The sequence below is a fragment of the Poecile atricapillus genome, chromosome 18, assembly GCF_030490865.1.
Source record: "Poecile atricapillus isolate bPoeAtr1 chromosome 18, bPoeAtr1.hap1, whole genome shotgun sequence".
Taxonomy (NCBI): Eukaryota; Metazoa; Chordata; class Aves; order Passeriformes; family Paridae; genus Poecile; species Poecile atricapillus.
The window spans coordinates 10007721-10024949 of record NC_081266.1 but is presented as its reverse complement, the minus strand read 5'-3'; the positions used below and the strand labels follow the sequence as shown (position 1 = coordinate 10024949).

The window sequence follows — 17229 nt, the reverse complement described above, 5'->3', positions numbered from 1 at the left end:
ATTTATTTTTTTTTCCTTTTGTTTTTGTTCAGTGAGGAAGAAAAGGCAGTTGTCATTTGAAGGATTTATAAGATACATGAACTCAGACGAATGTTCAATATTTAAAAGCCAGCACAAGACCGTCTATCAAGATATGAACCAGCCATTATGTGACTATTTTATTTCATCTTCTCACAACACCTACTTGATAGCTGACCAGCTAATGGGACCCAGTCACTTATGGGGCTATACCAGGTATATAGACATAATTTTTAATATTTTAAACTTTCTTTGGCTTTTTTTTTTTTTTTTTAATTAATGCTAAGTCACATACAATCCTACTTGGAAATAAGGGACAAAGCCATCAAAGATACAAGTTGAAATGAGAGTGGTATTTTATTTTGTGTGTACACTTTTCAATATATTTGCCAAACCATCTGTTCATAGTCTGGAAGCAATCTATTTTTTTCACTTACATCTCAGAAAATCAACCTTGCAGCAAATGGAATCTATAGTATATTGTACAGTACACGATTAAATCAGTTTTTAATCTCAACGTGCCATGCAAAAAATAAATAACTCCCTGAAAGAAATGTAAAATTCCTGGGCAAGCTGTGATCTGTTCAATGTAGAAGATGTGTGTTGGAGTATGTCTGTGTCAAGGATATCTGTGTTCAGTGCATGTTGCAGTGTGGGCAGGTTAGAAACAACAAAAACAACAAAACATGGGCATTCAAGTAGGCAGCAGGGAGAGGAACCTGTGCAGTGTGTGACTCCAAGAGGATGATGACCAGGATGCCTTATTGCCAAGACAGGGAAGAAAGAAATTAATTGTGTAGTAAATGCAACTCTGAGAGGGCAGGATGTATTAAGAATTAGGAGGAGATGTGTCCAGAATTATTTGTACTACTTTAATGAAGAGAAAGCAGCAGGAATCATCATCTATCTGAACACTTTGTAATTTTTTTTTTGGTTGCTCTCTTGATGTTCTTTAGTGACTTGCAACCATCAGAAACAGTACTGAATTTCTAACAGTATTTAAAATTCCATTATGTTAATGCTGCCTTGCTGAAAGTAATTGCAAAGAAGGTATAACCCCCTCTCTCTTTATCTCCTGTATGTGTGAGGAAAATGCTAAAATCAGCTAAAGGCATATTTGACATATTGTTAATGTGTGAAAAGCAGGATGTAAAAGACAGCTTGGTAATTAAGTAAAACAGTTTATAAGAAATGTTTCAGTTAGTTGCAAGTCAAATATTAGAAACCTAAGAATTTAAGGGATGACACTAACATATTCAGATTAAAGCAGTAAAGTCAGGGTGTCTCAGAAACTTTAGCACTCTTAGAAATGTGGTCTGGGGAGAGGAACTGTTTTATGTAAAGACCAAGTGCAACCTGATTCTCCAAGTACTATAGATTTTTAAATATAGTGATTCTCAAAATTCTAAGCAAGTTTGGAATAGTAGCACAAAATAGCATTGAAAATATTTATTCTTTTATTTTAAGTGGCAATTTGCCTTTGTTCTAAAATTCCTTTATTGAAATCCTTGATTTTTAGCCTTTTAAGGAAGATAATGCAGGTAATCCCATATTCTTTAAAGGTCTAATAAAGTTTATTAAATAACACACACCTAAAATAGGCAGAAACAGAAAGTATGTCTGTCTCATATAATTCTGTAGGATTTCTATTTATGGTGAAAATGAGGTGTTTTTTCTGTAATTAATCCCTGTGCTTGTAATTAGAAACACAGCAACTTGTATAAAAAAGTTTGCTATCTTTCTTTTGGCTGCAAAATTGTTTCTCTTGTTCTTCTGAAGTGCTCTGTTAAAAGGATGCCGTTGCCTGGAGATTGACTGCTGGGATGGCACCAACAATGAACCTATTGTGTATCATGGTCACACTTTAACAAGCAAAATTCCATTTCGCTCTGTAATTCATGTGATTGACAAGTATGCATTTATGGTACGTACAGATCTGTGTGTGTATACATGAGTTGGTTAGAATGGGATGGTGGCTTTAACTAAGTGGGGACATGGCTCTTGTAAATTCTCCAGGGTAAAAAAAAATGCAACTGAGCAATGGGTATTTTAAAAATTAATTGCAGAGCAATTGTGCTATTTGTTCTTAATGTAGTTTAAAATCTAGTTAAAGGAATCATAATCATTTTTCCTGATAATGAATATAAACCAAACTTAGTGCAAAGGATTCAGGTGATCTCACTCAGCTTGTTAGGTGGAATTCTCACCTGACATAATTTAAACAAGGACTGAATCTATATTGAAGACCTAGTTCAGATTTTTTCTGATGTTTTCCTCCTTCTTTATATCCCTTAAAGGTTTTTTTGTCACTTACTCTTCTGCTGCTATGAGTCTGTCTTGTATCCTCTGTGTGAATTTATAAAATAGACAAAAATATTAGATAATAGATGAGTTTGAGACTTTGTTTTCCATTTCCTCTCTTTTGATTTTGAATGTTGACACTGATAAATGTTAGCAGCTACTGATGTTTTTTGGTCAGGTGACCCATCAGAGCAAAGTTCCTTTTACCTATCTCTAGAAAAACACTGAAATCTGGAGAGTTTTTGCACCGTCTCAGGCTTTTGTATAAGCTTCTGGTGAAACTCCTGCTCAAAGGAAGTGCTGAATGACTATTAAGATAAATCTCAGAATCAGGCCAGCATTATGTGTGTGAATATATACATCCACGATCATAAATTTATGTGGATTTTCATGCATATGTATTTATAGCCTTCTCAGTGTTAATCAAAGCTGCGGTTTTTTTCTGTTTTCTATATAAAACTTAATTAATCTCTGATTTTAAAAGTGAAATTAAAAACATGATTTTATTCCACTGTTTTTCAAAACCCACTGGATAAAACTTGCCTCTTCTTGCTAACACACAGCATATTGTGCTTAACTCTAATTCAAACTTCAGTTCTCAAGCCCAAGTGCCAATGAGATGATAAAATCACAACAGGTCATGGTTGGTACCAGCTGTCCATGCAGGCTGAGCTTTTCTTCTCTTAAAAGTCAATAGCAAGTGCTCAGGAGACAAATGTAAAGACAGGAAAAACATAAAATGGTGTTTTCCTTATTGACAATTTAGGCTCTGCCTGAGCAAAGATTTCATTCAGACTATATTTTTGGTATCCACCAGTATTATTGGCAACTTATGAGATTTACTTATAAGTCTAGATGGATGCATTTCTTTTGAGTTCTTCTCTAATTTTTACTAATTTTCTCTTTTTCACCTTTTAGCTTTAATTTTTACTCAATTACCCTTGCTTGAGTAGTGTGATGAGAAAAGTGTATACTGTTCCTAGAAAAGTTTGTGGTATTATCAAAAATAAAAAATATCCATAGCTTGTTCATGTAAAGGAAATAATTTCTGAACAAGCTTTGGGGAGACTATCAGAGTCTTGATAGACTATTTGAAAAGCAGTCCTTTTTTCATATATGTCTAGCTCTGTTTTAACTTTCTGAAGGTGCATTTCTTTTTTCTTCTTCAATCGTGCTTTCTTTTTTCCACAAATGTTACGTGTTTTATTGTGTTACTAACCTGGAACAAGTGATCTATATTCTGAAGTTTTTGAAAATGAATGTAAATACAGATGGCCAAGGGGACTTTTGTAAGATATTTTGGAAAAGCAATTATTCATATTTTTATTTATTAATAATAAAATCCTAAAATTATATTTCCAGTCATCTGCCTATCCAGTTATACTGTCTCTGGAGAACCACTGCAGCCCTAAACAGCAGGAAGTAATGGCAGACTGCTTGAAAAGTATTCTAGGTGACAAACTTCTCACTACACCAATTGGTGGTGCAGTAGATATGACTGAACTGCCTTCTCCTGAGGTAATAAGTTTTCATTTTTCTCTGTGAAAGAAATGGAAATGATGGTGGGGTTCTTCATTATTTTTTTTTTTCAGTCCTCTGGGACTGAATTTATGGATCACATCTGTGTCAGAAATAGACTTCAGGTAGTAACAAAAATATTTAAACTGCACCAAAAAAACACATGGAAATACATCTGTTATTTGCTGATTTATTTTTTTGTTGCTTAAATTGAAGGAAATTCCTGAAATTTAAACATGTTATTGAAATGGAAACCTGAGCCTACATTTTTTGTCAATAACAGTGATGATGGAGGTTTTTTTTGGTCCTCTGCTACTGCAAAGCCATTCTCTTTCTCAGTGTGTTTCTCCCTCAGACAGCGTTTCTCAGCGGATGGCCCGAGACCCCTGGGACATGAAGTCAGAAAAGGCAATTAGATGGGTGTTGAAAATTTTATTGCAAACTAAAACAAATACATTTCCTTTGTTCCAGTCTTTGCACATAATTTTCTTTCAAGGACAAAAACTTTTTTCAAGTCTTTTGTAGCACAAATACGTGCACACATACAAAATACTTATTTCAGCTTCTCGCTGTTGCCAGTATAGCCATATTTTATTCCTTGTGTTTTTACAGTAGCTAAAAAAATGCAAATGAAAATGTGGGAAGGAAGCACTGTCATAAGGAAAAACAACACACAAAAGGTGTTTAAAATAATTTTTTAAGGATTTGTCAAGGAAAAATATTTTTGAAGTGATCTGTGCAAGAAGATGTGCTGAAGTATTACCGTACTCTTATATTTCCATGACAATGTTGTAATATTTAATGTTCATGTTTCTCCACCCTTTTTTTTTTTTATTGTAGCAATATATTTTTTTGCATCATGGTTTCCAACATAATTTTGAAGCCTTGAAAACTGTTTTTTCAATTAGGAAAAAATCTAAACTCTATCAAACAGGAGGGCTTGTTGTAAAGCTTCTCAAATCACGGCTGGATTCAGTGTAGGAGATGTGCAAGGATCATATGTCCTCTGAAGCAAGCACAAAATCAGTGAAATGGAATCACTGAATCACACACTTAAAAATATTAATTTCTATGATATATGTCCCTTACCATATGGTTACTGTGATACAGGGAGTTCATACTTCATATTTCCACAGCTTAGAGTTTTCATGAGTCAGCTCTGTAGAGTTTTGCCTGAAAATGGATTGCTGGGTCTATGTATGGAAATGCTGTCAGCTGAGATTAATTCTCCTGAGCTTTTAACATATTAAAGTATTGTGAGACATATTTCCCATCTGTGCAAGGTGTAAGGATTACCTAAATAACGCCACTGTCGTCACCTGATTACAAAAGTTTTAATTCAGAAAATTATTATCTTGAGGATGAACACAAATGAGGATCTTCTCTGTTTCTCCTAGGTTTTCTGATCATGCATGTAAGAAAAGTCAGTAGGACTTTACTTAGCAATGGAAATATGTAGCTATGACTGAATTTGTAAATTCAGTTATAAGCTTGACTTTGGCTGGCATCTTTTTGAAGAGCCAAAAAAGGAGTTTAGTGACATCACATCTTTAAAGCTTGGGACCTTGTGCATTTTCAAGGCCTGGGTAAATTCATTGTCATTTGAGAAAACCAAATTCTGAATTTAGTCTTCAGACTGCTTTACTCAAGCTGTGCAAAAGAGATGTTACAGAACCACAAATGATGAATTTGAAATGCTCTTTGTTGGAAGGATCCTCAGTTAGTGTGAAAAAGAAAAAAGCTGTCACCTATATAAGTTGTTGGTCCACTTTTTTCAAGATGGAGCATTAGCAAGAAAAGGGAAAAAGCCACCTCAGTGTTCTTCAAGATCAGAATTGAATGGTTATTTTGTGTGTACATGAAGTGGGAAATCACATAGTTTCTCCAAACACTTCAAAGAAACATTAGACAACTACAGGTTCCTTTTAGGTTTTGGAGTTTTGGAGGCTTCCATCGAAATAATTTTCTTTTATATGGTCAATCTTCTACTTCTTTCTTTAAGTAGGTCTTGAACTATACCTTTGTCAACTGAGATGATTGTGTGTGTGTGTGGAAGGAGGTTAAAATGAGGAACACGCCCACTCTTAGGTGGTTCCTTGGACCACCTTGCAATGATGTCTCCTACCATTGTAATTCTAAGTGAAAATCACATGGAGGCGCAGGAAATAAAAGCGGAGGATCACTGAACACTTCCTCTCTCTGCTTTTCCCAACACTTGCTTCATCTGAAAAACAAACCCCAGAAAATTTCAGGACTAAAGGTTTTTTAATTCTTTGCCTTCAGTCATATATTCACACTTCCATCTGACTATATTGATATTATTAATTCCCTGCAATTCCTGTATTCTGTGGCATCTCAGCACACAATTCCTCCTCTACATATGGAGGAAGGAGAAGACTTTTGCACTACTTCTTTCTTTCCCACAAACTTTATCCCATGAGAAACTGAGGCTGCTTTTAAGCTTCACCTGTCCCATCTCTTTCCCAAGAAGATGTTTTGCCACCCAAAGCGACAGACCTGATACAATTCTCTGCTCCCAGTCTTGGCCATCATGGTGCTTCTAAAGAGACTTCATGAACTCCCTCTAATCTTCACTGGAATAACAGGTCCTTTGAGTCAGGTCCTGCATTAAATTAGATTTGACATCAGTGACGGGCGCCAGACATCTCTGCTGGTTGTACCAGCACTCGTGGTGATGTGCTGATAGAAAGTGAAGGAATGAAGTGCCTTATGCAGCAATTTGTAGATGAACTTAGAAAATATCAGGATGCTAGAAGAGATAAGGTTTTACTTACCCTGCTGTGTTCTTCCTCTCAAGAGATCTGACAGCAATTGAAAGGAGCATGTGGGCATCCAATATAACACAGAAAAGAATGTAAGCACATTGATGCTTTGATGAAAGTTTGTTCCTCAATTATTTTGCATTGTAGAGCATTGAACTGCCTTACACTGCTGACAGGATAGATATATCAGATAGTTAGGAATCTTTTATTATTTGCAGGTTTCCTGTCACAAAGCTGGAATGAGATATTGCTGTGTGATTAACTGAAAGTGAAGTGGCAACTACTGTGATTTTACAAGTTCTCTTTAATGTTTACCACACAGCTGCAAGATCAATTACTGCATTGTGATGTCTCAGAAGCATTTCTGGCCAGGATTGCCAAGGCTTCCCTATGGTTGTTAAACCTGTGGTGTCCAAATAAAAGGATCTGTTTAATGAGATCCTTGAGAAAGATCAATAGAAGGTCTCCAGTACAACTTCATGGGCTATGGATATTTTAAATTCTGCTATTATGGGGAAAACCAGCTAACTCCATAAGCCAGGACTCATCCTTCACACTTTTCTTCACCTTTATCTACTCAGTATAAAAAGGAGAGCTTTCTCTACACAGTGAGTGTTTTCAGTGAGAAATTCAAGATTAAGCACATCTAATTCTGTTGCTTCATTTATGAGATTAATTCCTATTTATTTTGACCAACACATTCACATATGCAAATGTCTTGACCAAGTCTTTGCATCAGAAATACTTTTGTTTCTTAGCAAGTCAAAATGTTTCTAGTCACTCTTAGGCCTTTTGATCAGTCTATGGCATCTATTCTTTACAAAAAATATGAAAAAAAAAAAAAAAAGAATGTGGTATGTCTTGGTGATGACCTCAAAAATAATAATAAAAAAATCCATACTGTTTCTCATAAAATTTCAGGAATCTCTAGGCTGTAGTGAGTACATACAGAAGACTCATCTAATTCCTTCACTATTTTTAGGCATTGCACTCTTGAGGGAACATGATTTTCCCAGAAATGTGGTAAACATGTGACAGTCATTATCTGTTAATAGCTTCTTTGCATTGTAAAGCAACTTCAGGAGATAACTAAAAACAAGACATTGCCATATTTTATATCATTACCCAGGTAGGTCTTGGGTCAATGGCTTATTTGGTGTATAAAAATCATGTGGTTTGTTTGGTAAGGCATCTTCTTGGACCATTGAACTTTGGTAAGGAATCTGTGCAATGAAGACTCTGAGCCAACCTGTAACCATCTCATCTTTCTCTGCAATCATCTGGACTTATTTCCAATGCATCCAGAGATTTAGTTGCCCATGTAGAATATAGTTTCAGCTATAGCACAGCTATTTATCCTTAAGTAGACTTAAGGTAAGTAGACTTACCTGAAGTCTACTACAGAGCACAACACAGAAATGGAATTTTCAGGGTAGGGTGCTTCTCACTGGGTAAATGTGTTGTAGGAAAACTTGCTATGAGGTAGCTAAAATGCTGCTCCTGATATAATTAATATTTGTTTGCCTAGAGCTCAGACCTTGCTGGTGGTATTGATTAAAAATATCTGTATAATAAGTATACAGTATTGATATAAAGTATCTGTAGATGATAACTGTGATTTATAAGGCTGCCACAAAGACATCCATTCACACTTCACTAAGTGTGATTCGTTAAAGATAGCTGGTGTTGGGTTTTTTTAACAGTTGTACTTAACAAATCTTGTCATTGTCTCAAAACCTTTCCCTGTGTCAGACTTCACAGGAGGTGTTGTATCTTAACCCTATATCAGTATTTAAGGCAGCAGTATCATTCTTGAAATAGAATATTATGTAAAACTCAGAAGAGATTTTAACTTTGTTACTTAGCAAGATTTTCAAGGCTTGATATTCCTCTAACTGAGCACCTACAGCTGGTCAGGAGAGAAGAAGGGAGAACAACAAGCTCAATTTAAACAGGAGAAGCTATTCTGTCTTTAATACTTCTGTCTCAAATCCAGGGTTTGTTCCTTACATTTCTGGGCACTGAATTTTCACATTAATTGTAGTCATCAATAGGTGGGTTTGCCCGATCCAAAGTGCTTGTGATTTTTATCTTGGAAACTTGGCATTACTTCAGCTGATTTGTGTTATACATCCCATTAACCAGAATGCACAAGAAAAAGGTTTTGTTCATTTAATTATGTAAATATTTGTTCCAGTTGATTGCACTTCGAGGTTTTTGCTTATGCCAGTCTTGAAGTCCCACTATGCTCTAGGGAGGTCCTATGATGTTTTACATATTTGAATTTTTTAGTATGCTTGCAGTTTTTATAGAAGTAAACAGCAAATGTATTTTTAACATATTTTGCCTTTCATAATAAAACTAGAAAGGAGAAGTTATAGTGAATGCTCAGACTTTCAGCTCATTAAAAGGCTTTTCAGCTCTCTTAGAAGACCTGGACATGTAGAGAAAAAGGTGTCACATGTTTAGCAGTGCTGATTACCAATTAAAGAACTCAGATTTCACACAGTCACTGAATTTGTAACCATACATTTGTTATAAGTTTTTTTGAAGATGTGTGAAGTTCAGACAAAAGCCTATGCCATTTTTTCACTCTGTGTTTCACTTTCAGTGATTGGGGGTAACTATTATTGTCATTTGCTTCTGGCCAAAAAATAGCAAATTCTCTGGAGTATTTTTGTAACTGTTTCTGAAAAGAACCATGATTTTAGAATGTTACCTTTGTAGAAAACAAAGCAAACCTTAAAAAACTTCTCCTACCTCAGGATGTTTATGTTTTTGCTAACAGCTCGCAAACAGAATTTTAGAGACTGATTGACATCATGACCCATTTTTATATCATTACACACACACACACTATTGTCTTTTTTTACTTAAAGTTATGTTTGCATATAGGAGGCAGTAATGTAACCATAGATAGTTTTTTCTTCCCTTGTATACCAGGTCTTTTTTTATTTTATTTTTTTTTTTTTTATTTGTAGAATGAAGTCTTCCCATGAATAACAAAATACAAGATCAAAAGTGGATAGAATTGCTTTTAGATACTGGGAAATGTGAACATGCAAAGCAAAATTCAGAACTCTTAAAAAACATGAGTAGCATTAATCATATTAAAACTCTTCTAAAAATACCAGAGAAAAATAAAAAAAAGAGTGCATTAATAAGAAATGAAGGCAATGTTAAAGGGCATCCTTATCCTGAGTCACCAGTGCAGAGAGACTAATCAAACCTTCCAGCAGCATGGCATTGATAGATATTGGGCATAGGATGTCTCATTCCACTGGCACCCTGGCAAACTACCAACACGAGATCTGAAGCGATAGGGGGATTATGAGCAATGGAGCTTGCAATGGAAATAAATGGAATGTCTCTATCCTTGCCTATGGCTCTGGTTTCTACTAAAAAACTTTGGCTTTATATATTTCTGTTATCCATACCTTTCATATTTACTTCGTGGATACCTTAAAACACAGCATTTCAGTTACCTTTCATTTATTGTGAATTTTTTTGTTCCCTCTTCCCGCCACACTCCCAGTAGTGTAATCTTCCTTTCCACTAGAGCATAGGAAATTCAAAGAACATTGTTGTGGATCACTTTATTCAAGAGTGACAGTAAGTCCTGTTACTCCCTGACAGCTCCTGTGCACAGATGTACTGCTGCATAATAGAAGCTTTACTATTAATATAGTTTTGTAAATTGAAGTGAAATATATACTCATAGGATTCTGTTCCATAGATGAAAGCCATGCTGTTAGAATCAATATAATTCAATGATGTTTTTCTCCCTTTACATTACATATTATGGAGGTTGATACACGTCTATTTAAAAATAGAGAAACTGCTTAGGCAAAATCACCAAACTTTTGTTTCCCTGGCCAGGTAAGACCAGCATAAGGTTCTACTGTAAAATAACACAAGTTATAAACAAAAGTTTTCATTTGGTACACCAGAGAGATATGCACAAAGGCATTAATCAAATAACAAATTTCCTGCAGGCTTAGTGATAGATGAAAACATTCCAAATGAATAGCAGACACATCTTTAAGTGTGTATATACACATAGAAGTACATTTAGGCTTAAAATAGAAGTAAAAAAATAAGTAAAAAAATATACCTTCTATGTCTTGCCTGGCTATCACTTTTGGCTCTTACTTAGCTTTCTACTTTTATCTTTTCATAGTTTCAGCATCTGGGTTCCTGTGGAAGAGAGCCTTTTTTCCTGTCATGGTGTTAGATAGGCTCATTCTGTTGTGTACATTGATCCCCAGATTCTGTTTGGTTTCTTTGGCTTTGGCTTCTGCCTCACTCTATTTTAATTCATTTTGCAACCTCACATCATTATATTTAATAAACAACTTTGAAGATTGGTTAAATAACACCAAGAGATGAAAACCTAAGTAATTCTAGTTACTATTGTTCAACCTCTTTTCTATAGGCATTAAAATTCAAAGTTCTGATAAAAAATAAAAAAGTTGGAACAATTGAGGAAGGTCTGCTCAGGATGGATGCTGAATATGGTGGTGAGACAGAGGAACTGAGTGACTCTGAATCTGAGTCTGAGGATGACGACGCAGATGACACGTTACCTCTTCAGCCATCAAGGAGTCCCACCAGAAGAAGAAGAGATCATAGACTTTCACCCCCACCTCAAAAAAAACCAAAGGTAACTTTTGCTGCAATTGAATATAGAGAACACACAGATTTTTTTTTTTAAAGAAACTCGATTATCTTAAAATAGAGACTAAACTGAAAAGTTGTTATAAATAAGTTATTTTAAAATAATTTATATTTTAAATTTAATTTAAAATTTAAAGAGAAAACTTTAAAATTACTAAGATCAGTGCATTTGGAAATTACATTTTTTAGCTCGAGGTTTCAGAGTTTTCCTACTCTTATAAGAAAAGTCAGACTGGACCACATTTTAGTACCCAACTCAAAATCAACCCCTTCCTGTGCTCCCATCTTGAACTTCAACATTTTCCTCTCTCAAAACTTGTGCTTGTCCCAGGCTCTCGGTCCCACAGTAGATTTAAGATGTGTTTTGTTGGTGCCATGGCTCTCCTGGAACTATGTATAGAGAACACTTACAGCAGTACCTGATGACAACAGGCAGAGTTAACCATTTCTTCCCCAGGTCTTCCAGTCTATTTTTAAGATAGATAAAGTCTCCTATTTTCTTCAGTTCTGGATTTTTTTGCATTAAATTAGGTGCACATTCCTGGTTGTGCTGGAACATTTTTCAGCACCTGGAGCTGAAGAGGTGTTTTTAGATTTATCATGCAGAGACTTAACTTTATTTCTGAAAAAAGTGTAAAAATTTGGTGTTTGAAAGTCAAGTTGAACTTAGTTTTTTTAACCAACTATAATTCTCTACCACGGAAAATCTGTTGCTTCATCAAGGTTGAAACTGCCTTGTTCAGCTTTTTTAGGATGTCAGGCAGCACCTGGTGTACCCAGTCACTCTTGCACATCATGCTCTGATTGCCTGAATGTGGCTAAACCAGCAGTGCTCCTCAGAGCCCAGCACTCTCGCTGAGAAGCAGTGTCTCTTTTTTTTTATATGATTTGAAAGTTTTTTTCTTCTTTCTCATTCCAACTGACATGGAGAAATAGTAAGGAAAAATTCTGAGGAAGGATGGACTCTGACCAGGAAGGACCAGCTCTCTAGACAATAGGTTTCAAGAATATTTGTAGGACCATGTAACAGACTAGAATGAATTCCACAGACTCTTAAACAGCAGCAACAAAAAGGATCTGCTCATGTTTCCCAGGCAGAAGAGAAAGTGGTTTCCAGGGTCCCACTCTGTTGGAATATTTGCCTTGATGTCCCACTGTATTGCTTTATGGGAGGGTGGGAGAGCATTTGAATCCACAGCCAAGATACCCCAGTGATGCTGCTGGCTTTGCCTGCCTCCAGAGTTGTATTTTTCAGGATTTCCATGGCAGTAGACTCCTGGTGTCCTCATGGGACATAGCCCCAGAATAATTAATGCACTTGAACGTTGCATAGTTTAAGAGCCATGAGCAGGCAATCTCTATTATTTTGTGGGATGAGAATTTGCCTTCAAAAGCTTTAATGGAATGTAAACATGATTAGCATCAGCAGCTCTCTGCTGGCTACTGCCCCCAATTAGCTCAGAAGTTATGCTGAGGAAAATGAAGTGGTCACACAGTGCTTCTCTGTAAGAGAGAAGATCCTGGTAAAATTTCAGTCACTTTGGCTTATTTTGGTAATTGAGCAAGACTAAATTAAGATTTTGGTGAGAGAACTTTCAACCTTAATCAAGAAGAAAAGAGTTTTCCTAACTTCAGGGCAATGCTTAAAGGAATAGGCCTTTGATTAATTTTCTTGGCGCAATGTAATATTTTCCTGTTATTCTACATTTTATAGATGAGTTTATTCTGTTGGTCTTTTCTAGTACTTTATATATTTATGAATAGAAAGTTGGAGGTATATTTTTAAGGAGCAACATTAAAAGCCATGAAAAATTATATTATTTGCAAACCACTCTTAGGAGCAGGAAAACTGTAAAGCTATCGAGAAGAACATTCTGCTAGGAAGGATCTCTCCACTCACCCTATGATTGCTGTGATAAACGTGGGCACAATAACCTCAATTTTCTCTCAGCAGATCAGATCTCACTATTAAAGGTCATATTTATTAGATTCATTAACTGAGACGTTTTTTCATGCTTTATGCATCCAAAATGATTGTTTCTCTGAATTATTAATATTAATAATAATGAAATACTCATCATTGTGACTTTTTTATTCCATTATTCATCTGATGATGTTTAGGTGAGAAAGGGAAAGATTGCCCTTGCATTGTCAGACCTCGTGGTTTATACCAAATCTCAGAAGTTTGTGAGCTTTGAGCATTCCCTGCAGCATCAGCAGTGTTATGAAAATAATTCAATTGGAGAGAGTGCAGCACGAAAACTTTTAAGATCTTCAGGTAATTTCTTTGGAGTCAATCAGTTAAAAGTTACATTGGTGCTATGATTGCTTCACTGCTTAGGCATTGAAGGGTTAAAATTTCATGAAACACCTGCTGTCTGATTTTATTTGGTTCTTTGTATAACACTGTTTTAGATATGTCCTTTGCATAATATTTTTATTTCTGTTGGCTTTGGGAGGAAAACTGAAATTCAACTTTGCTTTAATTCCGTGTATTTTTGTAAGAACAAATATTAACACAGTCTAAAAAATGTACGTCTGCCTTTCGATTCATTGTTTTCTGCATCAAGTAATTTAGGAATTGCAGTCAGCACTTGAAAAAGCGTGGAATAAATTTCACCACCTCCCTCCCCACCCCCATGTCTGGGCTGAGAACTGAGCGGAGTTGGCTCGGCAGTCGCCTGGCTTTGGTGACAAGTGCAGATAAGAGAGTCCTCATTAATGGGATGGATAAACCCCAGAGCAGGCAGCTTGCTCCACTGGAGCAGACCTTCCATCCCAGCCAAACTGAATTATCCAAACCATTCTGGGCTGGAGCAGCTCCATTTGGTGCAGCCTCTGCTGTTTGAGCTCCAGCTGCCTGCAGAGAGCCCCGAGGGAGCGTTAAAAGCAGAGATCACCGAGCATGACAGTGACAATGACAATGAAGGCTGCCACATGCCCACTCACTTTGTGGAGGTGATTCAGTGGCTGGCTGTTGCTAAAGGACACAAAATGATTCACATGAACACTTTCCAGTGGTAGAACAGGAAAGAAGGAACTTTATTTTCTGACCCCAGTATTTATAGATTCTCAACAATGACCAGGGATTGGATAATTAAATTACACCTTCCCAAGCACACTGGTCGTGTGAAACGTCCATCAAAAGATGTTTCTTAGAAGGAATGTGATAAACAACTTCTGTTTATAGAACTTCCATGGGAAAGTAACTAAAACTATGAAAACATTATCAGGTTTTAGTTTTCAGGGCAACAGCTGGCGAGGTGAATGATGCTGAACAGTGTCACAAAGTAGGATTTTCCAGCCACTGAGTCCTCTCTCTGGTTCCTCCAGCACTCTAGGAGATAGAAAAGTAGCTCTAGAACCTCTCCTCCCCCTCAATAAAACCACCCCCAAACAACAAAGCAAACCAAACTCTACCAAACAAAACCGCTAAACAAACAAAAAATGAGGTGAGAGGAAAATGGAGATCAGAGAGATGACCCTGGAAATGTAGATTTTTGTTTAATCACTAAAAAGGAATCGTGCAGATAGAAGTCATCTGAAGTTTCCCACATCCCTGCAGTCAATGCTTACATATGAGAAAGGAGGGAACACTGCCAGCAGAAGGAAAAACAATGTACATGATAGTTATCTTCTGAGGCTTATATAACAAGAATTTCAGTGGCTTTTGAAAACGTGCTCTTCCCTGGTCCTAATATTATTTAGCCATTTTATTTAAACCTCCAAACAACAAACAAGCCAAGATCATCTAAAGATGATTTTTTTTCCCTTTTTTTTTCATTTTGAGCTATTATAGAAGGGGGAAACTTTTGTGCAGTTTCCTGTGTCTCAGTTTCCCATGAGAATACAGTGGGCTTTAGTGTAGAAATCATAAGCTTACCCTGCAAAAAGGTGAAGAAACAGAATATTTCAGTGAAGGGATGGTTTTTGGATAATGAACTTCTTACAAAGGAATATATATTTCTTTATACAGGAATACTGTCAGATTCAAGTACACACAAAATATTAAGGTTTAAAAATTAATTATTAAATGAACAAATGAATAAATTTCAAAATAAAATGATGTTAAAATAGAATAAATTGGCATAATATTGTGTAAAAAAATTGCTGGATCAAATTACTGTATTTTTATTATTTGTTCAAATAGGATTTCTTTAATAACAAAGGTTTTCTTACCAAGATTTTATCCTTCTGTTTATCAGCTAAAGAGTTTATTTCACATACTACAAGATTTATTACAAGAATTTACCCCAAGGGAACAAGAATGAGCTCGTCAAATTATAATCCTCAGGAGTTCTGGAATGTAGGGTGTCAGATGGGTATGTATCCTTGCAGAAACTATTGCATTCTAGGCTTTACAGATAAAGGAGTTTCTTGCTTCCTATAGTATTTTGGTGTTATGTAGGTTACGTAATTTTCCCCCAGTGGCATTATTTTAATTTTTGTTGTATAAAATTTTCCTTCAACCCACATATTCCACCAGTTTTTTCTCACTAGAATTTGTAAATATCACTTTGTGTTAAATAGCTGTTTTCTATCCCAGATATTCCATTTATTCTATTTTATTAATCTCTTTAAACTACCTCTTTGAATTGGATATTAAGAAAATCACTAATAACAAGCTCAGCATTTTTAAGTTTCCATTACTCAGCAATGCAAGTTTCTTCTGAAGGGTCTGTGGGTTTTCAGTGGCACTCTGTGACTTGCTTAGGTGCAGATGTGAGCACAACAATTGATAGTAGTGCCAAAAATTCCCAGAACAGGATATGCTACACAAGGCAGCACTCAAACATTCCTGGTCAGCACAACATCCAGAGACAGCTGGGAGCTGCTGGGAGTCTCCAGTCTTTATTCAGATGTAGAATTTTAATTTCCAGTACAAAACATATTCGTTTCCTGGGCAACAAAAAAAGTGGTAACTTCTGCTTCTTCATTGAAAGTTATTTATTTGAATTTTTTCAAAATAAGCATGGCATGACTTCTGTACCCAGCAGGCTTTGGAAAACCTCTCACCTGTAAGCATTTTGTCCTTTTTAATGGCTTTAGAGACCATCTTACCTTCACGTGTTTATTCTTCAGTTTAAAAGATTCTCAGTTCCAGAACATATTTCTATGTTTGCCTGCTAAATTTTCTTCAGCCCTAGGTAAAGTAGAGCAGAATAGGTTTTGTACCCAGGTATATATTCTGTCTTTGAGTCTTTGCCAAGGCCACCTGAGGGAGACTGTGGGGTGAGCAGGGCACTTTGCCTTAGGCTCTCGGTTTTGAGAGGTGAAAGGTGTGGATTCACCTTGTTATGTTGAAATACACACTCATCCAAGGACAGGCACAGATTTCATTCTGTCTGTAGGGCCCTGGAGCTTATGTCACCCTTGTTCCAGGCTTCCTTTTCCACTTGTTTCCTTTCTCAGCTCTCCATATATCTTCTGTGACAAGTTACTTTCTCCATCCTGACTGTTATTTTACATAACTACATAAGGAGTACAAAAATTACTATTTAGTATAAATTTGACTTGCTTCTATGTCCTCATAAATGCTTATTTGCAGTACAGATTTGGACTTGTGCTGGACTATCCAAGTATCTTCTCATCACCATACTGTGTGAAATTGGTTTGATTATGTTGTGTCCTTGTGGTTCATCCACACTTAGTGCCATGTCTGGATTATTTACCTGGGGTGCTGCACTCCCTGTGTGCTATCATTGCTATCTAAACTATACATTGCCATTAAAAACTAGGAAGTTTGTTTCATTCTTAGAGAAAGCACTCGCCAGAGGTCCTTAATTTAAAATTGAATTAATCTCCCAGTCTTATCATACTGCAATTTACTAGTTTTCTTTCTAGCCTGTGAATCTCCACACTTATCTCTGCAAAGGATAGCCATTTGTTAGATCACAGACAGCGCCAAAATCTTTCAAAATTACTACACTGG

At 36.1% G+C, this 17229-nt stretch overlaps 1 protein-coding gene across 1 annotated transcript in view; it reads left to right on the top strand.

Moving 5' to 3' along the window:
- Positions 1 to 17229, top strand: part of LOC131586097 (1-phosphatidylinositol 4,5-bisphosphate phosphodiesterase zeta-1-like) — a 48988-nt gene that overhangs the window by 12305 nt on the left and 19454 nt on the right. The window contains exons 4-9 of the mRNA XM_058852837.1: positions 33 to 234; positions 1798 to 1942; positions 3682 to 3837; positions 11056 to 11283; positions 13419 to 13575; positions 15503 to 15619. Of these exons, the coding sequence (XP_058708820.1) occupies positions 33 to 234; positions 1798 to 1942; positions 3682 to 3837; positions 11056 to 11283; positions 13419 to 13575; positions 15503 to 15619 (1005 nt within the window). The remainder of the gene's footprint in view (positions 1 to 32; positions 235 to 1797; positions 1943 to 3681; positions 3838 to 11055; positions 11284 to 13418; positions 13576 to 15502; positions 15620 to 17229) is intronic.